The sequence below is a fragment of the Muscardinus avellanarius genome, assembly GCF_963383645.1.
Source record: "Muscardinus avellanarius genome assembly, chromosome: 2".
Classification (NCBI taxonomy): Eukaryota; Metazoa; Chordata; class Mammalia; order Rodentia; family Gliridae; genus Muscardinus; species Muscardinus avellanarius.
Window position 1 is genome coordinate 64321663 of NC_137787.1, and position 25781 is coordinate 64347443.

At 38.8% G+C, this 25781-nt stretch overlaps 1 protein-coding gene across 1 annotated transcript in view; it reads right to left on the reverse strand.

The window, feature by feature from the left end:
* Positions 1 to 752: 752 nt before the first annotated feature.
* The window catches only part of DYNC1I2 (dynein cytoplasmic 1 intermediate chain 2), a gene marked incomplete at its 3' end in the record, with an annotated part of 65161 nt that continues 40132 nt past the window's right edge, over positions 753 to 25781 (reverse strand). The window contains exons 9-18 of the mRNA XM_080690172.1: positions 25340 to 25502; positions 25136 to 25235; positions 24503 to 24628; positions 23534 to 23680; positions 23047 to 23160; positions 22608 to 22741; positions 21633 to 21777; positions 6475 to 6615; positions 2583 to 2708; positions 753 to 866 (exon numbers count right to left, since the gene is read on the reverse strand). Of these exons, the coding sequence (XP_080546298.1) occupies positions 753 to 866; positions 2583 to 2708; positions 6475 to 6615; positions 21633 to 21777; positions 22608 to 22741; positions 23047 to 23160; positions 23534 to 23680; positions 24503 to 24628; positions 25136 to 25235; positions 25340 to 25502 (1310 nt within the window). The remainder of the gene's footprint in view (positions 867 to 2582; positions 2709 to 6474; positions 6616 to 21632; positions 21778 to 22607; positions 22742 to 23046; positions 23161 to 23533; positions 23681 to 24502; positions 24629 to 25135; positions 25236 to 25339; positions 25503 to 25781) is intronic.

Below are 25781 nucleotides of genomic sequence, written 5' to 3' on the forward strand. Positions count from 1 at the left end.
ATAGTGGAAGTTAACTTGTGGGAAAAGTTTCACTGACAGATTACCCAGACGATAGTTCATAACGTATAGGGAGACTAAAGTATTCCCTGTATGGCATATTTAAGGCACAAAGCCTGAAGGATCTGAGGGGCCTGCTCACAAACAGGGGCATGACGGATATGATAACAGACACTTATAAAGACACTTATAAAGAGATGGTAAAATTCAAATTCAAGGAGTAAAAATGAAAATTTGAAAAGTTAACACATATTTGGTTTTATTTATAGATACTACCACATGAACAATACAGAAGAGAGTGTTAGAATGGAATTTGGATAGGTGTATGCAGTTTGTGACTATGAACAATGTTCCTACATATCATGGTTAATGAGAACATTATCAGTATAGCAGGAAATTGTGATTATTTAAAAATATGCAGAACTTATTTAATCTGTGCTTTAGAAATAACTGTATATAGTGTTATAAGTTGAAAAGAATTGAAAACAATATTAAATATATACTTGTGTATTAGTATTCAGAAAAAGCTATGTTCTGTAAAGTCAGTCAGCTGTTTTAAAAAATGACACAAATCCAAAACAGAATGCAGATTATATAAAAAGGGACATTGTAAGATTTGCTTGCTGCATCAAGTCCACAGTTTAATCCATGAAATTCCCCTTTAATTATCATTTAGACAGGAGCATGCAAATAATCTTAGGATCTACTTAAGAGTCTTCCCCAATCCACTAAGGCTATACTCTGCTTCCCAGGAACTAAGCAGGTATCCGGGTGGCTGCTTCCTCCTCTGCATCAGCGCGGTTTGCATTAATTTCTGCAAGTGTTCGGCCAAATCGTGCCCATTCATCATTGCGGGGAACTGCGATCTGCTGTTAAAAGAAAGAATGTTTTATGTACTGAAATAAAAGATCATCTTACCTACTATTATTCAGCTTGTTTTCAAATAATTTTCCATTAAAAAGTAATAATTGACCTAAATGGCCTTTCCATAATTATAGGGACTATAACAATGATTTACAACATTTCAAAACAAAAGATGGTGTTTGTGAAGCATGTTGTGACAGCCTCAGAAATGCCTTTGCCATTATCACCTTCACTGCAAAGAGAACAACAATGGAGCTCCTGAGCTCCATCTCAGGGACTGTGCTGGTGGGGAGGATTCCTTTAATATTTTTTTACATTGATCTTGCTCTATGCCTAATAAGAAGCAGATTTTGAAACATGGCTTCTAATGGCTGTTTTCTTAGAAGTATGTATTTCTGTGTGGGACCAAAGATAACCTGTTGTGATACCCTAGACCCTTCATCAGGAGCTACGCTGGTATTTAACATTTAGTTTCATACCAGGAGCAAAAGGGAAGAGAGGCTTGTGGTACTTTTGCACCACAGAGGCAGTCCAATGATATATATATATTTGGCAGTACTAGAGATGGAATCCAGGGCATTCTACCTCTGAACTACACCTATAGCCCTATTTTTCATTTTTTATTTTTGAAACAGGGTCTCACTAAGTTCCAGAGGGCCTTACTAAGTAGCTGAGGCTGGCCATGAACCTGAGATCCTCCTGTCTCAGCCTCCCAGGTACAGGGATTACAAGTGTGCACCATCACGTCTGGCTCAACAATAACCATTTTTGCCAATACATGATTACAGAGTCTGACACTGTCATCACAGGCCACAAGGCACTCAGTGTGGCAAATGGATGTACATGCTTCTAAATCTGCACCATTCATGATAGCTACTAGCAACATGTGACACATGTAACTATTTAGATTTAAATTAATGAAACTTAATACAATTTAAAGGTCAGTTCTTCAGTTGTGTTGGACACATGTGGCTAGTAGCCATATAAGACAGTGCAGGCACCAAGCACTCCATCTATGCAGATCAACTGTGTGTTCTAATGATTCCACTGACCCCTCTCCAGATCCAACTGCTGCAACCATGGGATACTCAGACAGAATGGGGAATCAAGACACACAGCAGGAGAAAAAAGTGCCTAAGGTATCAGCTAGGGCTAGAGGGAGGAAGTCAGTCCTGGCGCTGAGCACTACCAAGCAATGATGGAGGAGGAGAGAGCTGCAACTCTCCTGCTGAATTCAATTACAATGGCTCTGCACCAAGGTTCAAAGTCATAACTCTCAAAAGATACTACTTTTGGTTTCTACTAACTGGCCCAAACAAATCTATGAAGACAGAAAAATAAAATCTTATCTCAGTATCCATTCTGTAGACCCCAAAGTCTACTTATAACTCTACATTTCTTTTTTTCTTTTTGCTAATTTTTTAATTAACTTGCTAATATTTTAATTAACTTGCTAATTTGAAGAACTGCTAATTTCCAGTACTGTATGCATCAAACGAGATACTTCAAACATGTTAAATTAGTCTCAAAATCTGCTGTACGGGGACAGAGGACATCAGTTTATTAAGAAAATTAATCTCAAGAGCTGCTTCTGTGGTGGAGTTACAATCATATGGTTCATACAATTCACAAACCACAAAGACTGGAATTAGTCACAAAGACACCTTCACTACAATGCCACTAAATAAATGTGAAAAAATTATAGGCAACAAGCTCCATACCTCTCCCACATCATATATAACAATCTGTCCTTCAGAATCCCCCACGGCGATCTCTCTTCCAGAATGGGTCCATCTCACACGGTTAAGAGCTGGATTACCCTCCACAGAAATGCTGGCAGTTGGTACCTAAAGCCATTTAAAATACAGCGCAGTGTTAAAAGTTTCACCAAGATTTCTAGAAACATGTAAAACAGTAATTCTTTTCCCAATCTGGCTCTATTTCTTTCTTTCTTTTTTTTTTGTGGTACTGGAGATTGAACCCAGAGGCCTTCTACCTCCGAGCTACACCCCCAACCTTTATTTTAATTCCTTTTTGTGTGTGTGTGGTACTGGGGGTGGGACCCAGAGACTTTTTAATCTCTGGGCTATACTCCCAGCCCTATTTTACATTTTATTTGGAAACAGGGTCTTACAAAGTTGCTGAGAGCCTCACTAAGTACTAAGGCTGGCTTCGAACTTGTGCGATCCTCCTGTCTCAGCCTTCCAAGCACAGGGATTACAAGCATGTGCCACCATGCCTGGCAATTTTATTCCTTATTTTGAAACATGGTCTCACTAAGTTGCAGAGGGCCTCAGTAAGTAGCTGAGGCTGGCCTCAAATCTGCAATTTTCCTGTCTCAGCCTCCCAAGTACTGGGATTACAATCGTGTGCCACCATGCCCAGCTTGACTCTGCTTTTTAAAAACAGATGAAATAAGGAAATTTTTCCAACTCTCTTCCTATTCAACAATATATTATAAATGACATAGTCAATCCTTGAAAATGGTTTGGGAATCATGAGTTCAATAAAAAAAGAAAATGGTTTGAGCCAGGTGTAGTGGCCCATGCTTGTAATCCCAGCATTTGAGAAGCTGAGACAGGAAGATTGTGCAGATTTGAAGCCAGCCTCAGCTACTTAGTGAGGCCCTTTGCAACTCAGTGACCCTGTTTCAAAATAATGAATAAAAAAATAGGGCTGGGGGTGTAGCTCAGAGGTAGAATGCCCTGAGTTTCATTGCCCATACTGAAAAAAAAAAAAAGAAAGAAAAAAGAAAAAAAAGAAAGAGAAAATAACAAGTCCTTATATAAAAATTTCTCACATGACTAGACATATCATTTTGGAAGATCATCTCTTTAATAAAGGAGTTAAACTAACAAAGAACCCATCAGGTAGTTAAGCTGCTTAAAACATATAACTAGAATCCATTTAGGGAGAAAGTATTCAAAAGACTTCATGAACAGATCAGGGTTCAATTTTAGAGGCGAGGAATTACTTCTATAGCTCAAGTCTCTGACAGTCAAAACCTATATTTCACCTATAGTTCCTATAAACAGTTAAAACTGAAGGTGTACTATCAGGCTTTCCAAGCCCTTTATCCCACTGAACAGGCTGCGGGAGGCAGAGATGGCATTAACACAGCAGCACCAGCCATAGAATCGCACTGTGCCTGTTCTATGCTAATGAAGAAGAAATTTGTCACACATGGAGCAAATGTTCACTGACTTAGACTAAAAAGCACAATAAGGTTCTAAAATCTGACCAAAATAATCCTTGTAATTGATATTGGTCCTTCCCCAATAATTAGCTTAACATTGTAATTAAGAAATTTTTTTGGGGGGGTACTGAAAACCAAACCCAGGGCACATACTTGGCAAATACTCATTCACTGAGTTACATCTCCAGCCCAAGGTCTTTCTAATATTTATTTATTTATTTATTTATCTATCTATTTATTTATTTTTTTTTTGTGTGTGTGTGGTACTGGGGATAGAAACCAGGGTCATTCTACCTCCAAGCTACACCCTGCCTTATTTTTTGTTCTTTTATTTTTGAAACAGGGTCTCACTGAGTTGCAAAGGGCTTCACTAAGTAGATGAGGCTGTCCACAAACCACGATCCTCCTGTATCAGCCTCCTAAATTCTGGGATTACAAGAGTGCGCCACCATGCCTGACGCCCAAGATCTTTTTTGATATAGTCTTTAAATATTATAGTCTTTATAAATAGTCTTTAAATCCATATTTATTTATTTATTTATTTATTTATTTATTTATTTATTTATTTATTGCAGGTTTGGGGATGGAACCCAGGGGCATTTGACTTCCAAGCTACACCCCCTGCCCTATTTTTTCTTCTTTTATTTTGAAACAGGGTCTCACTAAGTTGCAGAAGGCCTCACTAAATAGCTGAGGCTGTTTGCGAACTGGGATCGTCCGGTCTCAGCCTCCCGAATGCTGGGATTACAAGTGTGCGCCACCAACGCCCAACTTAAATCCATATATATTTAATTATAACCACAAAGCTCCAATACAAAAACCCAAATTAAGAAAATAAAATTGGTACCACTCTAGGTAACTAAAAAAAGTATAATCAAGTCCAATCATCTAGCTAGGGCTTAACACTTTTTCTAGCAGTATTTGAATGTTCGTTCCTTCATAAACTAAGACATTAGTAGGTAATAGTGTTAAAATTCTTGCATGTCCAATGTATAACTTCCTTGCCCAGTAAAACCAACAAATCATTTCACTTCAGGGAATTTGGCAAGATGCCACCAAAAATATGAAGAGATGTGAGAAAAGGCACCAGGTGACTTTCTCCTCAATATCCTTTACTAGAACCACTAGCACTCCTTCTCTGCATTGGGGATTGAGCCCAGGGGCTTTCTCCCTCAGAGCTATACCTCAGCCCTATTTTTTATTTTGAAACAGAGTCTCACTAAGTTGCTGAGGGCCTCACTAAGTTGCTAAGGCTGGCTGTGAACCTGTGATTCTCCTGTCTCAGCCTCCCAAATACTGGAAGTAAAAGCAAGTGCTTCAATGCCTGGCTCCTGCTAACATTATTACATTATTTCTATTAAACAACTTAGAAATCTAAGAATGCTTTATTTTTATTTATCAATTTATCTACTTACTTATTTAGTGGCACTGGGTTATTTAACCTAGGAGTGCTCTACTAATGAGCTATACCCTAGCCCTTTTTTAATTTTGAAACAGGTTCTTGCTAAGTTAGAGAGCAGTGGCCTGGAACTTGTGATTCTCCTGGCTTAGCCTCCTAAGTACTGGGATTATAGGCATGCACCACAGTACCTAGCACTAAGAGCCCTTCTAGGCTGGCAAAACACATGGCTAAATATAATGATAACTGAGGTTAGATTTCATTGCTAATAAATGATTTTAGTATAGTAGTTAGAAAACTTGATTTTTTTTTTTTTTTTTTTGGTGTGGTACTGGGGATGGAACCCATCTACCTCCGGGCTACACTCTCAGACATATTTTTTTTATATTTTATTTGGAAACAGGGTCTCTTAAGCCAGCGAGGCTGACTTCGAACCTGCGCGATCCTCCTGTCTCTGCCTCCCAGGCGCGGGGATTACAAGCGTGCGCCACCACGCCTGGCCAAACTTGATGATTTCTATATTCGCTGAATAGTACCAGTAACCCTGATTTCAGTCCTTCATGGAAAAAGTCATCAAAATTCCTTTTCCTTCATTCAAACAAGTCAGGCTAGGACTAATATTTATAAAAGATACACAATTCTATTGAGGCTAAGAGGTAATTCAGAAACTCAGAATTAAGGTTAACATACTTCAATAGTTTGAAACTATCAGTTTTCTAGCCTATGAATGAAAATATCCCAGTTGCCTTATGAGCAAGACTTTGCCAGGACACTAGAGACACTACTGCTTTTCATAAGTAAAAGGAAATGCCCTGGTGCTCGTGGCAACATCATTTCTCCCTTCAGTTCTGCACAGCATGCTGTTTGTTACTTAGGGTACAAAGCTTTGGTTTCTTTGTGATGAAACTGCAATCAGTCTTTTTACAAAATTCCTTGGGATAAAAAGAATTTCACAAATTATTCAATAAATCTCCAATTTTCTATTTTTCAGTGCAATTTTTGTTATTTTCCTGCTCACCTCTGTATCATTATTGAGATTCCATAAATCCAGTCTCCCCATGCCATCTACACAGGCAAACAGGGCAGGGTGCGTGGGTGACCACATCACATCATAAACGTAGTCTGAATTGTCTTCAAATGAGTACAAAGGTTTGTTATTCTGAAAGGAAAAAGTTGATTCTTAGCACAGTCAAAATATGACAAACCCAAAAATAACTAAACAAATTATTACTGAAAAAAAACCATATATTCAAAGGTATATCATTTTGTGATATTTAACTCAGATTAGAAAAAGTTCTTATACTCTAAGAATTGGACTACTGAATTGCTTTGTCTTCTTTCATTTTATTTTAAACTTAGAGATGTCATACAGTTTTAAAAAGGAACTTGAATATGCTTCAAATCTTGGTTGGTAAGAGGATCCTGGAAACACAATACCAATGGCAGTTTACTTTTTATTTTATTATTATTGTTTTATTTTGCAGGTCTGGGGATGGGACCCAGGGGCATTCAACCTCAGCCATACCCCCTGCCCTATTTTTTTATTCTTATATTGAAAGAGGGCCTCACTAAGTAGCTGAAACTTGTCTCATGAATCGAGATCCTCCTGTCTCAGCCTCCCGAATGCTGGGTTTACAAGCATGTGCCACCATGCCCAGCTGGCAGTTTACTTTCTAAATTCCCTCCTCCAGATTGCAAATTAGTGCAACCACTTTGGAAAACAGTATGGAGAATCCTCAGAAGAATGGGCACAAATCTACCATTTGATCCAGCAATATCGCTTCTGGGTATCTACCCAAAAGATAGGAAGCCAAACTACCAAACTAATGCATGTGTATCTATGTTCATAGCTGCACAATTCACCATAGCCAAACTATGGAACCAGCCAAGATGTCCATCAACAGATGAATGGATTACAAAACTGTGGGATATGTACACAATGGAATTTTACTCAGTCATTAAAAAAAATCTCAATTACATCATTTTCAGGGAAATGGATGGAACTGGAGGACATTATGCTAAGTGAGATTAGTCAGTCACAAAAATTAAGAAAGCAGATGCTTTCCCTAATATGTGAGAGTTAGGGAGAAATGGGTCATAGGAGGAACACTAGTGAAAAAGGAAATCCTATAGAGAAGGAAACAAGACAACCTAAATGAGGGGATGGGAGGGGGGAAGAAGGAAATTCTCTAAAACACACAATGTACTTAAACATATCGAAGTCAACCACTAAGCCAAGCAAGGGAAGGAAGGATGGGGAGGGAATGGGGTAGGAATTGGGTAGGGGTTAAATCGGTGATGTGTACATGTATGTACACACAAGTTCTTTACCCCAATATAATGTATGAATATAATGTACCAATAAAATATTTAAAAAAATCCCCCCTCCAAAAAAAGAAAAAAAAAACAGATGAAGCATTAAGGATGACAAACCAGAAGATTCACAATGTGTACAGCAGGACCAGAAGACACATCTCCAAGTCTAAGTAGGGTAAAGATCCTGACAACCATGAGACGGCAGTGTCTGCATCCTGCTGGAAGACGTGGGGTGGGCGTGAGACCTTCTAGAGCACAGAAGACCCTCAGTCAACAGCAGAAGTTCAGGGGAGAGCACAGTGGGCCAGAATGACAACAGAGCAGAAGCAAGGATGGAGTTCAGCATCATCCCCCTTATAAGTACACTGCCAGCAGACTGCACGGTGATAAGGTATGAGCCACAAACTTGTGCCCTATAAACTCTCACAAACCAAAGCTTCCTTCCACGACAAAGTCTCACCGAAGAGAAATGGCTGGGAGTAGAATTCAGGTTGTGAAATACAAGGCAGAAGGGACAAAGGGAAAGAGCAAGTTCAGGCAAAAGTGCTGGAGAGGAACAGAGAGGCACATCTCAGAAAGTTCAAGATATATATATCTCTCTGCTTTTCAAAAACCACAGAAGAGAAAGCTTCAACCTAGACTATGAAGCTCGGAAAGCTATTCCTGCCCATTTTCTCCTTTCTAAAGCTAGAGAAAAACTCATTTCACTAGTAGATAATAAGCGACAGAAAAGAATCTTGGTCAAACCCATACAAGTTATTGTGGTGTTGAGATAATTTAACGAGGAAAGTATAAGTCCTTTCAGAAAATGACGCTGGGACAACTGGATTCAGACATGCAAAAAGATAAAGTTGGACCCCTCCTTCCTCACATAAATAAACCAAAATTTAACTCAAATGCATCACAGATCTAAGTGGAAGAGCTAAAACTATAAAATTCTTAGAATAAAGTAGAGAAATAAATCTTCATGATCTTGAACATAGCAATGACCTTTTTTTTTTTTTTTTTTTTTTTTTTTGGTGGTACTAGGGATGGAACCCAGGGGCCTTCTACCTCTGGGCTATACTCCCAGACCTATTTTATATTTTATTTGGAAACAGGGTCTCACTAAGTTGCAGAGAGCCTCACTAAGTAACTGAGGCTGGTTCTGAGCCTGCACGATCCTCCTGTCTTAGCCTCCCAAGCGCGGGGATTACAAGCGCGCACCACCATGCCCAGCAGTAATGACCTTTTTTAGGTATAAAATCAAAGGCTCAGGTGACAAAAGAAAAATTAGATGAACTAGTCTATATCAAAATTAAATATTTTGTGTTTCAAATGACACTATCAAGAAAGTAAAAAGACAACCTACACAATGGAAAAAAATTTGCAAATCATGAATCCGGTAAGTGACTTATCCAGAACTCTAACAATAGTCTATAAAGGACATGAAAAGATGCTCAACATGATCAGTCATAAGAGGAATGCAAATTAACATCACAATGAAATATCCCTTTACACCACCAGGATGGCTATAACAAAAAAGACAGACAATAAAAATCATGGATGGATGAGAGGCTGAGACAGGAGGATCGCGATTTCCGGACCGCCGGACCGCCTCATCTACTTAGTGAGGCCCTTTGCAACTCATGAGACCCTGCTTCAAAATAAAGAATAAAGAATAGGACTAGAGTGTAGCATGGAGGTAGAATGTCCCTGGGTTCCACCCCTGGTACCACACACACAGAAAGCTTGGGTGAGATATGAAAAAAATCGCAATCCTTTTACTGACCTGGCAGGAGAAATATCATAAACACCAAGAAATTAGAACCCTTATATCCCACCAGCCAGTTCAAAGACAGTTTGGTTGTTCATCTAAATGCTAACAACAATCCTACTTCTAGGAATATATCTGACATAAATGAAAACATGGAATCACAGAAAACTTATGCATAAGTGTTCACAGCAACCTTATTCATAGAGCCAAAGAGTAGAAACAAGCAAAAGTCATCAACTGATGAATGGATACAAAAAAGGTAGGAATATTTTACAATGGGATATTATTCAGCCATAAGAAATGAAATGTGATCATGCCGGGCGTGGTGACGCACGCTTGTAATCCCCGTGCTTGGGAGGCAGAGACAGGAGGATTGTGCAGGTTCAAAGCCAGCGCTGGCTTGAGACCCTGTTTCCAAAAATAAAATAGGTCTGGGAGTGTATCCCGGAGGTAGAAGGGTTTCCAGGAACCCCAGTACCAGCAACAAAAAAAAAAAAAAAAAAAAAAAAAAGAAATGAAATGTGGACACGTGCTACAACATGGATGGCCCTCAAGAACATTATGGAAAGAGGTCAAAGCCAGTGCACTTATGAGACCATGAGATGCCCTTAACTGTCCATAAAATAGGCAAATCTGTAGAGACAGAAAGTTGAGTAGGTGTTCCTAGGAGCTGTGAAAAAGGAAAAGAGTAACTGATAAGGGGTAAAGAGTTTCTTTCTGAAATTCGAAAATGTTCTAGAACTAGATACCAGTGATAGTGCACACTTCTATGGATATACTAAGACCCACTGAATCATACATTTTAAAAGGGTGAATTTATAGTATATAAATTACATTTCAATAAAACTGGTATTTCAAAAAGGAGGATAAACTTTTTTTTTTCTTGTACTGGGGACTGAAGCAAGAGGCATTCTACACCTAACCTACACTCTCACCCTTTTAATCTTTTATTTTTAATCAGAGTCTTTCTAAGTCACTGAAGGTTCTGCTAAAGTTATTGAGGTGGCCTCAAACCTGTGATCCTTCTATCTCAGCCTCCCAAAATCTAGGATTACAGGCATGTGCCACTATGCCCAGAAGTCTAGTTTTTTTTTTTAAAGATCAAGTCACAGGCTGGGCATGATGGCACACACTGTAATCCTAGTACTTGAGAAGCGGAGACAGGAGGATTGCAGGTTTGAGGACAGCCTCAGCAAGTAGTGAGACTCTCATCAACTCAAGGAAACCCTGTTTTAAAAAATAAAAAATAAAATAGGGATCGGGGTGTAGCTTGGAGGTAGAATGCCCCTGGGTTCAATCCCAGTACAAAAAAAAAAAAAAAAAAAGATCAAGTGACAGGTAAGGAAATTAAAATGTCACTAGACTTTGAAAAAAAAATGTTTTTTGACAGAAGACAGAGAAACTAACATACTAACTAACATACTTATGGTACTCAAAGAAACTATAAATAATTTTATGTATTACAAAAATCAACCTTCCTAACCATATGATATTTTTATGAATATGATAATACTATACTGCTAAGCACCTTCTGAGGAATCTACTGTAGAATGAGCATCACATGACCAAAAAGACTGAATAGATATCTACATAAGGACTGGTGGGTAATCAAGTGACACATGAGTATTTTTTTTTTTTTTTTTTTGGTGGTGCTGGGGTTCCTGGAAGCCCTTCTACCTCCGGGCTACACTCCCAGACCTATTTTTACATTTTTATTTGGAAACAGGGTCTCCTAAGCCAGCGTGCATGGCTGGCTTCGAACCTGCGAGATCCTCCTGTCACTGCCTCCCAAGCTTGGGGATTACAAGCGTGCGCCACCACGCCCGGCCGACACATGAGTATAAGCTTTCCTTATTGTCAAACAATCTATAACTATAGACAATAATACAAATGAGCTGGGCGTGTTGGTACACTCTTATAATGATAGCATTTGGGAGGCTGAGACTTGAGGATCATGGTTTGAGGACAGCCTCAGCTACTTAGTGAGGCCCTCTGCAACTCAGTGAGACCCTGTTTAAAAATAAAGAATAAAAAAAAAACAAACAAACAGGGCAGAGGGCATAGCTCAGAGGTTGAATGTTCCTGTGTTCCATCCCTAGACCCGCAAAACAAAAAACAAGAAACAAAAACAAAACAAAACAAAAAAACAAATGATACCTTAGGTGTGCAAAATCTAGACCATGAGAAACTCTATAGTAGTTTCTTCTTCAACTTGTTTTCTTTTTCAAGAACAAAGCAGCAGCCAGGCGTGGTGATGCACAACTGTAAGCCCAGTATTTGAGAGGCTGAGACAGGAAGATAGCAGGTTCAAGACCAGCCTCAGCAATTTAGTGACTCTTAGCAACCTAGCAAGACTTAGTTTCAGAAACAAAAAGTAAAAAGGGCTAGGCTGGGGGTATAGCTCAGAGGCAGAACGTCTCTGGATTCAATATCTAGTACCCCTTAAAACAAACAAACAAACAAACAAACAAACAAGAATAAAACACCAAGGGGAAAAAAAGACAGGACAGAAGGAAACCCATTTCAAGAGAGGGGCTTGAAAAAATTGAATGCCTATAATCTCAGCTACCTGGGAGGCTTAGGCAAGAGGATCACAAGTTTGAGGTTAGACTGGGCAACTTAGAGAAACCCTGTCTCAAAATAAAACATTAAAAATTGGCTGGAAATATAGCTCAGTGGTACAGTGCCCCTGGGCTTGGTCCTCAATAAAGGGGGAGGGGAAAGGCCCACTGTTTACCTGCTATACTTCCTGATGACAATGCCAAATGAAGTCTCCCCCTGTAGTAATGGGTTTCAACTTGGGATATGCACCACAATTATCCTTGGAGCTGTTTAAATATATTTATACAGATAGAGATTCCATCCAGATGCATTTCACTGATATTCCTGATATAGTTCCACTAGTAATTCTGCAGACCACCAATGATTAGGAACCACTATGCCAGTTAGGCACAGTAGAGCATGCATGTGATCCCAATACTTGGGAGGCTGAGACAGGCAGATTGCAGGTTGCAGGACAGCCTCAGGAACTTAGCAAGACTCTCAGTGACCTAGTGAAATAAATATGAAATTAAAAATTAAACCCAACCGGGATTGGAGCCTGACATGAGGCAAGGCTACTACTGAGGCCTCCGAGGCCAGGATCGGAGCCTGCCGAGGGGTTAGACCAGTGCCGGGGCCAGCGAGGCTGGGATTGGAGCCTGCCATGAAGCTAGGCCAGTGCTGGGGCCTTTGAGGTCTGGATCAGAGCCTGCCGAGGGGTAAGGCCGGTGTCGGGGCCAGTGAGGCTGGGATCAGAGCCTGCTGTGAGGCAAGGCCGCTACTGAGGCCTCCGAGGCTGGGATCAGAGCCTGCCGAGGGGTTGGGCCGGTGCCGGGGTCAGCAAGGCCAGGATCAGAGTCCTCCATGAGGTAAGGCTGGTGCTAGGTCCTCCAAGGCCTGGATCGGAGCCTGCCAAGGGGTTAGGCCGGTGCCGGGGTCAGCAAGGCTGGTGCCGGAGCCAGCCGTGAGGCAAGGCCGGTGCTGGGGCCTCCAAGGCCAGGATCGGATCCTGCCGAGGGGTTAGGCTGGTGCCAGGCCAGCGAGGCCGGGATCGGAGCCTGCCATGAGGCAAGGCTGGTTCTGGGGGATCGGAGCCTGCCGAGGAGTAAGTCCAGTGCCATGGCCAGCGAGGACAGGATCGGAGCCTGCCATGAGGCAAGGCTGGTATGGGGCCTCCGAGGCCTGGATTGGAGCCTGCTGAGGGGTTAGGCCGGTGCTGGGGTCAGTAAGGCTGGGATCGGAGCCTGCCGTGAGGCAAGGCCAGTGCTGGGGCCTCCGAGGCCAGGATCGGAGTCAGCCAAGGGGTTAAGCTGGTGCGGGGACCAGCGAGGCCAGGATTGGGGCCTCCCATGAGGCAAGGCCGGTGCTGGAGCCAGCAAGGTCGAGATTAGAGTCCTCTGGGTGGCCAGGCCTCTACTGGGGACATCAAGAGTGGGATCAGAACTTGCAATGTGGCATGCACAAAGAAATATCACAGAAAGTAAAAACCAGATGCTTCCCCTAACTAGCAAAATCCAGGAGGAAAGGGGTAACAGGAAGAGGTTGAGTTGTAGAAAGGGGCCTATAGAGAAGCAATTAAGGTGACCAATCAGAGGGGATGGATTGGGGGAGGATGGAACCTCTTTAAAACTCATGAGGTACGTAAACAAAGGTATCAAAGATAATCACCAATCAAGCATGGGATCGAGGGAGGGGGAGGAAATGGGATGGGATGGGGATTGGATGAGGGCTAATTGGATTATGTGTGCTTGTATATCCTCTCAAATCTTGTATTCCAATGTCATGTATGATTACAATGCACCAATAAAAAACAATTAAAAAGAAAAAAAATTAAACCCAAGCCAAGAGTGGTGGTGCACGCTTGTAATCCAGCATTCAGGAGGCTGAGACTGGAGGATCGCAGTTCGCAGACAGCCTCAGATACTTAGTGAGACCCTGTTTCAAAATAAAGAATAAAAAATAGGGAAGAGGATGTCGCTCAGAGGTTGAATGCCCCTGGGTTCCATCCCCAGACCTGGAAAAAAAAATTAAAGCCAGGCAAGGTGGCAACATGCCTGTAATCCCAGTACTTGGGAGGCTAAAACAGGAGGATTGCAGGTTTGCAGTGAGCCTCAGCAACTGAGAGAGTCTCTCGGCAACTTAGTGAGACCCTGTTTCAAAATAAAGAGTAAAATAGGGATGGGGTGGTTTTACCTCTGGTTCAGGTAGAAAGCCCCTGGGTTCAATCCCTAGTACCAAAACACACACACACACACACACACACACACACAAAAAAAAAAAAAACAACAAAACAAAACAAACAAAAAAAAAACAACCCAAAACAAACAAAAAAAAAACAACCCAAAACAAAACAAAAACCCACCATGCTAAGGATTCTGACTCCTGAGGTGATGGTTTATTTCTTCAAGAACATTTCATTTTCAAGCAGTTTTATGCCCTTCCATCAAAAACTTAAATAGTGTTCACAATCATGCTCACATGCTTAACTCCTGAAATATGCATACTGGGAACTGTGGGTGGAAGAGCACCTGCCTAGCATGCTTGAAACCCTGGGTTCAATCCCCTATGTCACCACCCCTACCCCACTAAAAAAAACCAAAAAACAAGATCCTCAGAAAATAACCAATAAGCTCTTGGGAGGGTGCCTAACTGCATTAGCCTGCAGATAACAGAAATTAAAACCACTGTACAATGCAACTACACCCATTAGAACAGTTGAAATGAAAAAAGAAAATTCCAAATATAGATGAGAATACAGAGCAGTAAAAGACTTGTATATGTTACTGGTAAATTATAAACAGGCAAGAACACTTTGGAAACTGCATGGTAGTATCTACTAAGGCTGAACAGATACGTATCCTATGACCAAGTAATTCCATACTTCTAGGTATTTATGCTCAAAAGAAATGACTACATCCATCAAAAGTCAACTAGTACTAGTCTCAGGCCTGCCAGTAACTAGCTTCAAGGCTTTGGAAAAACCACTATACAATTTAAGCCCCTATATCCTCATTTATAAAAATAAAGGCTTTCTATTAGTTGTTCTGAAGCTTGAATGTAATTATAACCAGTTACAGAGGTTTTTTTTTGTTTGTTTGTTTGTTTTTTAGTACTGGGATCAAAGGCATGACCTGCCACACCCAGCTGTGTAGAGTTTTGAAAAACAACTCTTGCCTGGGTAGCCCCTTAGATATTCTGATTTAACTGGGCTGGGGTACCAGATGAGCACTGAAAGTTTAAAATTTGCTTAGGTGTAGAATGTGTACAACCAACACTGAGAACCAGTCTTGATGTCTATAGGACTCTTAAGCGCTAAAATTTTTATATATAAAAGGTCTACAAAACATTACTTGTCAAAAGAATAAATCAAAACAAAGGGCTTGAGTAATAGCACGTGAATAAGCAAAAATACTTCAGTCTGGTCCAGGGGTGAGGGACATGCCATATTTTTTTCCCAGGCTCAATTAATAGACTGGATTGAATAATTTTTTTGGGGGGGTATGCTGGGGGTTGAATCCAGGGGCAATCTATTTCTGAGGTAGACTCCAGCCCTATTTTATTTTTTATTTTGAAACAGGGTCTTATAAGTTGCAGAGGCTGGCTATGAACCAGTGATCCTCTTGTTTCAGCCTCCCATGAATAAAATTTTAATTCCTTAAAATTTATGGCTTCTGGTACCTGTAAATGTGACCTTAATTAGGAAATAGGGTCTTTGAAGATGCAACAGAGTTAAGATTAGGGTGGGTCCTAAATCTAGCATGACTGGAGTCTTTAAACAAGAAAATTTGGAGCTGGGCATGTTCACATGTCTCTGATCCCAGTACTTGGAAGGCTGAAACAGGAGGATTGCAGGTTCTAGGCCAGTACCCCCACCCCAACACACACACTGCATGCATTATGTAATTTTTACTCTGAACCTCATTATGATGTATAATTACAATGCATAAGTAAAAAATAGGGCTGGGGGTATAGCTAAGTGGTAGAACGCCCCTGGGTTCAATCCCTAGTACCACTAAAAATAGAGAGAAGGAAATTTGGACACAAATGCATGATGAGTCAAATAGGTAGAATGCCATTTGATGACAGAGGCAGAGACTAATGTGGCTGCAAGGCAAGGAATACCAAGGACTGCTGGCAATCACCAGAAGCTAGCAGAGAAGCATGGAACAGATTCTCTCTCAGAACCTCTGAAAGTAACCCGCCTGCCAAATACTCTGGTTTTGGAAATTATAGGTGACTGAATCATGAGCAAATAAATTTGTTACTAAAGCCACCCATGTGATAATTTGTTATAGCAGCAACAGGAAATTAATAGATGATCTTTCAAAGCTAAAATCTGGGGAGTTCCATATTAATAACCTGGAGAATCCCTATATTAAAATACGTGACAGTAACAGGCTCTCCCTATAGAGAAGTGGAAAAGAATATGCTCTCAACTTGGATCAGAAGAGAAAAAGCTTCCCTTAAATATGATTCTAAATTCAGAAATAGCTCATTTAACCTGCCTGAGGACATTAGAAGCATATCTACTAAAACACTGAAAACATAAAGAAGCAGAGTCTTACAAGGAAAATGACGACAATACCCATATTAGCCTTGTCCAGAAGAGAGAGTCTCAGCCAACAGACTGTGAGAATTACCACCCATGGCAAGGGAAGATGAATGAATCAAGCTATCTTAGCTTGATACCACTGAATATTCAAATTGTAAAACTTCCTTTGTTCTAATTCCTTGCTCACCAAGCAATCTCCTGATTATAATTTGGCTTCCCACGTGGCTTGTCTACAGGGAAACAATGAGCGGTCAAGCCAGCAGGAGTATCTGGGCCTTCTGGCAGTTTGGTTTCTCATTGTAAATTAATAAATTGACATTCTTTAATGTATCAATGTCTTAGGAGCCTGTTGGTTTCATGCAGCATTCCCTGTCTAATCAACTCTAGAAGGCTGACAAAACTGAGTTTCTAAGTATGCAAAGTTAAGGCTCAGCACTGGCCAGAAGCAAGTTACTGAGGGAAATGCTCTAGGTAGGACTGGATGTGCATCATTGGTCAGCCTTCCCTGAGAAATAAAGCACTTCCCCAGCCGCAAAACATTTAAAGTTTTAAAACTTATCTAATATGTGTATAGTTGCTTTTCTAAGTATTAGTAGAATCTTTTAACCCTGTTTTCATGCTAGTATCCTCTGAAAAACAGATAAGCTGTCAAAAGAAAGGGATGAGGGTTGGGACCTCAAAGTCTCAAAACTACCTAAGAAATTATTACCACATAACAATCTCAACTTGGTTGGCTTATGGCAAATATGGGTCTGCTAAATGTTTATCAGCAACATGCTGTGCATTCGTTAAAATATCTTGTCCTGGCTGAGTGTGAGGATGTACACTTGTAATCCCAGCATTCGGGAGGTGGAGACTGGAGGATTGCAGTTAGTGGACAGCCTCAGCTACATAGCAAGGCCCTTCGCAACTCAGTGAGACCCTGTTTCAAAAAATAAAAAAGACTAAAAAATAGGCCCAGGAGTGTAGCTCAGAGGTAGAATGCGCCTGGGTTCCATTCCTAGTACTGCAAAAAAAAAAAAAAAAAAAAAAAAAAAAAAACCCTAAAATATCTTGTCCTGAAAATCAGTCATTCTTATGCTTTAAGAGCAATCTGTAGCAAGTATGGTTAAATGCGGTAGAACAGGGAGCTAATTTACCAGTTCCACAACTCATTAAGCCTCCTACAATCATCCTCAGATTACCCTGAAGGAGCTTCCACTGCTTCTTTATTCTCCAGAGCTGCCCAGTGCTTCTGTCGTGAATTTTCAAATTTAGCATTTTGGGACTGTCACAATGTTTTCAGTTGGTTTAAATGTCACAAATAATGGGAGATAATCTATTTTTGTGTGTCTTCTATACTAAAAATAGCTGAGTTTGATAAAGTAGTAAAAACAATTTGATGAGCAATGTGTATTGACTCACACCTGTACTTGGAAGGCTGAGACTGGAGGAAAGCAGGTTCCTGGCCAGCCTCAGAAACTTAGGGAGACCCTGTTTCAAAATAAAATATAAAACAAGGCTGGCAGTGCAGCTGCTACTGGGTTCAATCCCCAGTATCACCAAACAAACAAATAAAATTTGATGAACCAGAACTATGTCACTGAGTTAAAATTTCCTGAGCAAGGAAAGCTTAGAGACTGGCATAGAAGTACATTAAACTAAAATTCAGAGAGTGACAAACTAAGATTTCCAGGGATTTCTAGAGGATTTCTAGAAAAGAGAAGAAATCTTATTTTGCTAAAGGAGCAGATGATTGATTCATTCTTCCTGTTTATGAGGGCTCAACGATCCCAGAGTAAGAGCACTTAAAAAGGAGAGACAATGAAAACGTTTAAAGTCTGTTAAATTTATAAAGAACTGGTTTAAAAAGCTTAAAATTAATTTTTTTGGGTGTACTGGAGATTGGACTCAGGGGTGATCTATCACTGAGATCATCCTAGCTCCTCATTCGTTTGTTCATTGGTTCATTCACTGCGGTACTAGGGATTGAACCCAGGAGCATTCTACCTCTGAGATATACTTCCAGCTCTATTTTATCTTTTATTTGGAAACGGGGTCTCATTAAGTTGTGGAAGGCCTCACTAAGTTGCTGAGCCTGGCTCTGAACCTGTGATCTTCTGCCTCAGCCTCTCAAGTACTGGGATTACAAGTGTGCGCCACCATGTCCAGCTTATTTTTATATTTTGAGACAAAGTCTCACTAAATTTCCCAGGCTGGCCTTGAACTTGTGATCTTCCTGCCTCAACTTATTCAGTAGCTGAATTACAGGTATGTGCCATCATGTCCAGCTGGAAAAATGTTTTTGAAAAAAGACTTAAAAACAATGCCCATTATTATCTTTCATTATTCATTAACATTGTCTATTACTCATTATTACAGCTTAGGCACTCCTCTGAGTATTTCAATAGAGCAGAAATAAATACCAGAAACAATTAACTTAGGAATTATAAATTCAAGATCAGAACGACAACTTGTGGAGCCATGGTATGGCAAGAGAACATCCACTCAGCAGATAGTTGATGCACCAACTCTTCATGAAATGTAGTCTTTGTTAATCAGAAGTTAGAAAAAGGGTAATTATTCTGACAAGGTTTTAGGGGTCCTTGGGAATGTATAAAAACATCCTATTCTGTGCTAGCCCATCCTCTGGCCATGGAAGTTAAAGGGATGTTGAGGGGAGGGAGAGTCATGTAGCATAGTTGAATGAATCAAGGAAGAAACAATGCATTGTTTAGTTAGGAAAGACACATGCCCAATGGGAATTTTTATTAAAAAAAAAAAAACCTCCTATGATGAAATACAACAAAACACAAGAATACAAAACAATATTGACCACCTATCAACTGGCTATGTAGTACCCAAAAGCAAATATCAATCAGTCTGCCATCATAGAAAGTTCTGTTCCTGATTAGGCAAGATGAACTTTTCACTTTGAAATCCTGTTTTTTATAGAAAGATAGAAGCCTCAAACTTAGATCCAGAAAGAGGCTGCCACCTGAAGCCCTGAGATTTAAAAATCAACCGATCTACAAACAGATAAATTTATCTTCAATTACCAAAAAAGGAAGCTGGTCAATAACCAGACAAAGATATAATGTCTTCTGTGACTATATACAGAACTGCTAAGTTTCAAGAAAGTACATCTAGAAATCCAGCAGCTTAGATGTCTGCTTGACGCTCACAGAGAAATAACCGGCTTCATATTTCTACTTTTGTATCTTGTTTTGTTTTTAATAGCTAGCTATGTTCTTTGCTTATGGTTGTAAGGACCTTCTACTTTTCCACTGTGTAAATTTCATTAAAAGAATAAAAATTCAAAAATAAGAAACAAATGGCTTATTAAATACATTTAGGTTCTGATCCCCCTAAAGAAGAAAATGAGTAACTGAATGTTGGTCAGTGCCTGTTAACATTCTCTATACCACATTAAGCACGTTTTTAGATGTTTTCTTCATTAGGCTTAAGGTAAGTGCTATTTTTATGCCTGCTAATGTCAAACCTGAAATTCAATTTTAAAAGGAAAGCATTGAGAGGCAGAGTTTTCTAACTCATTTCCTATTAGACTGAAAAAAGTGCTATGAGAAGATAACAGTAAACAGTAACTTCATTCCAGATTTCTGAGGCCAGCACTCAATAAAGAAGTAGTTCATTATAGTAGTGAGGGACAACTTTTAAGACCACTAGCTTTTCTAAAATAAACTGAAGGAAAGAAGGGCTCTAAGCTTTGTCTCATGGTGAATTATTCAGAAAGTCAACATTTAGGATAAGATAATTGGAGAGAAAAAATAAAGCTTAAAATTTTTTTTTCTTTCTTTTTTTTTTTTTGCGGGTCTGGGGATGGAACCCAGAGGCATTCGACCTCCGAGCTACACCTCCTGCCCTATTTTTTATTCTTTATTTTGAAACAGGGTTTCACTAAGTTGCGGAGGGCCTCACTAAGTAGCTGAGGCTGTCTGCGAACTGCGATCCTTCAGTCGCAGCCTCCTGAATGCTGGGATTACAAGCGTTCGTCACCACACCAGGCTATAAAGCTTAAGTTTTAACTGGAATTTAAAATATGGAGTATGCAGTTTTACTTCCAGTATGATACTGCAGAAAAACTAGGTAACAAAACTAATGTGCTTTAATTATAAAATGGGGCCAAATGAAACAACAAAGCCTATCATCGGAGATAATGTTTCCTACTTGCATTTCTCTTGAGACTTTCAACTGGGCAAGACAAAATTACATTTACTGGACTTAGTGGAGCATCAGGAAGTACTTTATCACATAAATAGATGTTAGAAATAACTTGTTTACTAAGACCAAAGTAAACTTTAAATTACTTATTGTAGAATAACAACAAAATATGTACTCATACCTTTCTTAGAGTGTTTTCTTAATGACTCAAATTTATAATCAACAGCCTTATAGGACTTAATATATATCAGTTTCTGTCTTTTCTCTACTTCCCATCAGCTCTGTGAGCTACTGTAGTTCTGAATAAGGCAAAGAACAAATGCATGGCTTTTATGCTGGACTCAATGACAACTAGATGAGGTACCATGTGAGATACCCAGGGGCTTTTCTCCAATTCAGTTAAGGGTAAACAGGTCTGTGCATAAAAAGCTGGAAGTGGTAGTAAGATTGGTCTTTGATTATGTGTGCGGCTACTACATTTGCCAGACACTTTTGTGAAAACCATAAAATCACTCAAGCTCAGTGTAACTTTTTTGTGTGTGGTACTGGGAATTGAACTCAGGGTCATTCTACTCCGAGCTACACTCCCAGCCCAATTTTATTTTTTATTTTGAAACAGGGTCTCACTAATTTGCAGAGGTTGGTCTCAAACTTATGATCCTCCTTGTCTCAGCCTCCCAAGTACTGGAATTACAAGCATGTGCCACCACACTGGCTTCTGTGTAACTTCTTATCCAGTTTAATAAACAATTTGAAGGTATTTAAAAGCCTTCTGTTTCCTGAGTAGTATTAGAGCACCACCTTGTGTCAGAAATCTGAACAAATGAGCACACATCTGTGTCTTAGATACCTTAGTTGTCCAAAGTTTCACTGTCCAGTCAAATGAAGAAGTGACAAAAAGATGTGAGAAATCTACTGCTCCAACAGCTGCATGACAATGGATGCCAGTGATTGGTCCTTGATGTCCCTCAAACATCTCACTGATTCCAGCTTTGCTATTTCATAAAAGTAGAAACGTTAGGAAAATCTCTTATAAGCAGACTACTTATAAACACATTTTACTTTGGGTTTATGTATCTAACCTCAATTTAATTTCAACAAACTTAACTCTACGTTCATAACACATCAGAATAATTTATCGTTTTATTCCATCCAGACCTGGTAACACTAACACCATGTTGTTGACAACAGAATGCAAAGGCACAAGGGTGAGATGGTAAAACTGAGACAAAGGGATGCTACATGTAAGAGACAATCTGGGCTACTTTCATATCACAAGCTTTGAAGTAAAGGTGATATGTATTTGAGATGAAACCCGACATCCAATTTTTTTTTTAAGGAAGCAACTGATAAGGTACAGCTAGACAATTTCAAAACAGATTGAACAGCAGGAGAAATACTAGTCAATTTAAAATGTGTACGTGACATTACTGTACAATTATCAGGAGGACTGAACTAAAGCTGAAAGTCCAAATAAACTGAAATGGAAAACAACTTGGAATTTTATTTACAAATCTGAAGGCCAGTATGTGGTATGCACATATTGTATTTGTAATTGCTGAATGTTTTTCCCTACTACTCACTTCTGTGAGTATATAAACACAAAAACCACATGCACCACAACCCACAAAATTCAGACTATATCATAAACCCAAAATACTTTAAAAAAAACCTTAACTCTTTACATTTTATATGATTGACCTCAATCTGTCACAAGTAATGAGTATCTATAGGACAGCTTTCTACTTAAATAAGGGCCAATTTGTTTCCCTGAGATTAGTTAAGGGGTAATTTTAAATAATTGCAAATTCTTGGCAAGGTTTACCTGCCATGGCGGCATGCTGTATATACAGAACCTTCTTCACTCCCAACAACAAAGTTGTTGACATCGCCCACAGGGAAGGACATAGATGTTACAGCTACTGCTTTTGACTGTTTATGAACCAGCTCCATGCTATCCTACAAGAAAAACAAAAACAAAAACAATTCAAAGAAAGTATTTTGTAACCTTTCAGTTTTAAATTTTCCTAGAGAAATTTCTCGTTTTTACTGGTTTGTAAGTCATTCTTTTTATTACTTACATAAACCTCAGTTAAATCAAGTATGTTTCAAAATAAACTACATATATAATACACTATATTTAACACATATTAAAGCTTTTTAATATTAGAATACAGTTTATGAAAAACACATGCTGGGGTTTATACACGCTTACACAATAACAATCTTTACCTCAAGTTTCCAGTTGCCCAAGTTGAACCTACCTGTGGATGGGAAAGCATGTCCAGACTCCATGAACAGATTTTTCCATCAGTAGAGATGCTGATAAGGTTGTGAGCATTTTGTGTTCCAACAACATTTACACAATAGACGGGATGCTAGAGACATTGAATAAAAGTTTCAGGGATTATTTTTACTAAATAAATTATTCGTTTTTTGTTAAAGAAACAAAAATTGTAGCTTAATCACAGGTATTCTGTTTCATATCAAAACAATCTATAACTTGAGGCTATTTTTAAGGTGAAGTTTGCTGCTATTCTACTGATTAACAAAAGGCTGTCTTGGAAGAAGAGTTTGTGATAAATGGATCCTCCAAAACACAGAAAAAAGGCCTTTATTCTTGGTTGCTAAATGGTAAAGCATTCATACATCAAAGGAAGCACATTTTGAGACCACTCTGACACTGATAGATACTACTAAGTAGTTAATGGTGAAGGAGCACAGAAGTCTAATGGAAATAACCTTACTTACTGTGTGTGCGGCAGCTGACAGTGGAGTTCTTTGCACTGGAGTTCTTTTATTGCTACGGTTATCCCAAAGCACAATCTGGCCGGAGTACGTGCCTCCAACAACGAGATTTGGATGAAATTTTGCAAATGTAGCAGACATCACAGCTGACTGCAAATAAGTGGAATTTTTATAGTTCACAATTAAATGAAAAAAGTCTGACAAGTTGTCAATAAATTATTCAAAACATTTCCCTCTTTATAAAATACTAGAGGTTATAAAAACAAATTTAATAAAACTTTTAGAATATTTTTATTTAAAAGTCAAATATAATGAGTGTTAACACAAATGTTCTTAAGTAATTTATCAAAGAACACAAAAAATTATTTCCTTTGATTACAGGATTAGACTTCTGACCACAATCTGACAGAGTATATATAGTTTTGATCTAAGTGTTAATTTAGGATTATGATGTTATTAAAATATTTTAACTAATGCAACCAGAAAAAAACTTGTAAATTCTAACTACTAAACCAACTTTTAAAATCTGCCTCTGTTTTCTAATTTAGTCATATGTTTCTACTTAAAACTATCTAGTTCCAACTCCTCAGGCTATGCATAAGTAATTCAGTGGGCCAACCATCTAATTGTATATTCAGTAGATAAGTTTCTGAGAAACTCCATGTAGAGAAGGCATTTTAAAAAAGATTGCTTATATATGATCAACCACAGTAACAGAAAATCACAATTGCAAAGGACTTTTGGTGTAATTAAACATTAAAATTAAGCGACATCAGAAAAGTTATAAAGGGCAGATTATGTTAAACTGAGAAGTCTTCAGTTTGCTGTTAACATCTGTTCACAAATATAGAGTGATTTAGTAAATGCTAATCCAATGAAATAATTAAGTTGACAAGAAAAGAAAAATGGCATTTGTTTACATTAATTTAACAAATCTTAAATTTGGGGAAGACTTTTAAAAAACCTTCTTACCTGGCAGTGGAACACATACTCTGGGGTAGTTTTTTTGTATTTCATATTCCAAACAAGGGCCACACCATCAGGTTCATGAGGAGCATCTTCATTGTTATTATAGGAAGCCACGAGTAGTTCTGGATACTGTTCGTAAGAACCAAGTGGAAAAGAAAGCTTATGCATAATAAGAACTATTTTTATGTTTCTATTATGTAACTGTCTTTACCAGATTATTCTGAAAATACAAGTACTTAACACTTCATTAAGAAAGCTGAGATCTCTAGAGTTATGCTCACTGGGTTATCAGTATAATACCAAATTCATCCAGTTAATTATTTAAAATGTTTTGATGATAAAACATCTAATTAAAATATGTCTTCACATTTTATACAGAGTATTTTGGAGTACATAAAATTAATAAAACACAATTGGCTTAAATAAAGCCCTGAATTTCAAATATAAATAATGTTTTCAATTCTTTCTTCCAAAGTACTAAGACAAAATGAATATGGCAACATGAAAGCCATCATCCATTAATTTTAAACGATATATAATAATTTGATTACACAAGGCTCATGTAATGAAAACAAAACTACATACTAATTATAATTTAAAAATGAGTTCATAGAAACCAATTGTGTTCGCTTTTACCTGAGATGACCAATCCAAACAACTAACAACTCGATGCTTTGACCAACGTTCATCAAAAAATTGTCGATTTAATGACAATTTAGCACCTGCTTGAATCTCTCTACAGAAAAAAATTCAAACAAAGGCTGTGTTATAATTTATATTACTTGTAATCTAAAAAAAATTAGCGTTGCTGAAGTTGTAATGTTAGCAATTAAGCATTACCCTTCTTTGTCTTCCAAATCTCTCCCACTGTAGTCAAAGAAGATGTTAATCTGCTCAGAGAGAGCTCTTTCTACAATTCTTGTGGAATGGTCAAAGAAACTTAAAAATTCCTCTGAATGCAAGATTTGTTGCTTTTCTTCTTCAGTCAGTTCATGAGGTGGAGCTGGAAAACAAATTATTTTTCGAAGTATGACCTGCCAGTCAAATCATGTCAACTCACTATCATAGGCATATAGAATGCCACACATTCTTCTTTTCTTTTTGTTAATCCATATTCATCTCTTTGACTTAGAACATTTTTTCTATTTTAATACATAAATAATAAATTATGTCAGGCATGGTGGTGCATGCTTGTAATCCCAACATTTGGAAGGCCAAGATAGGAGGATCGCGGTTCTCAGCCAGCCTCAGTTATTTAGCGAGGTTCTCTACAAGTTAGCAA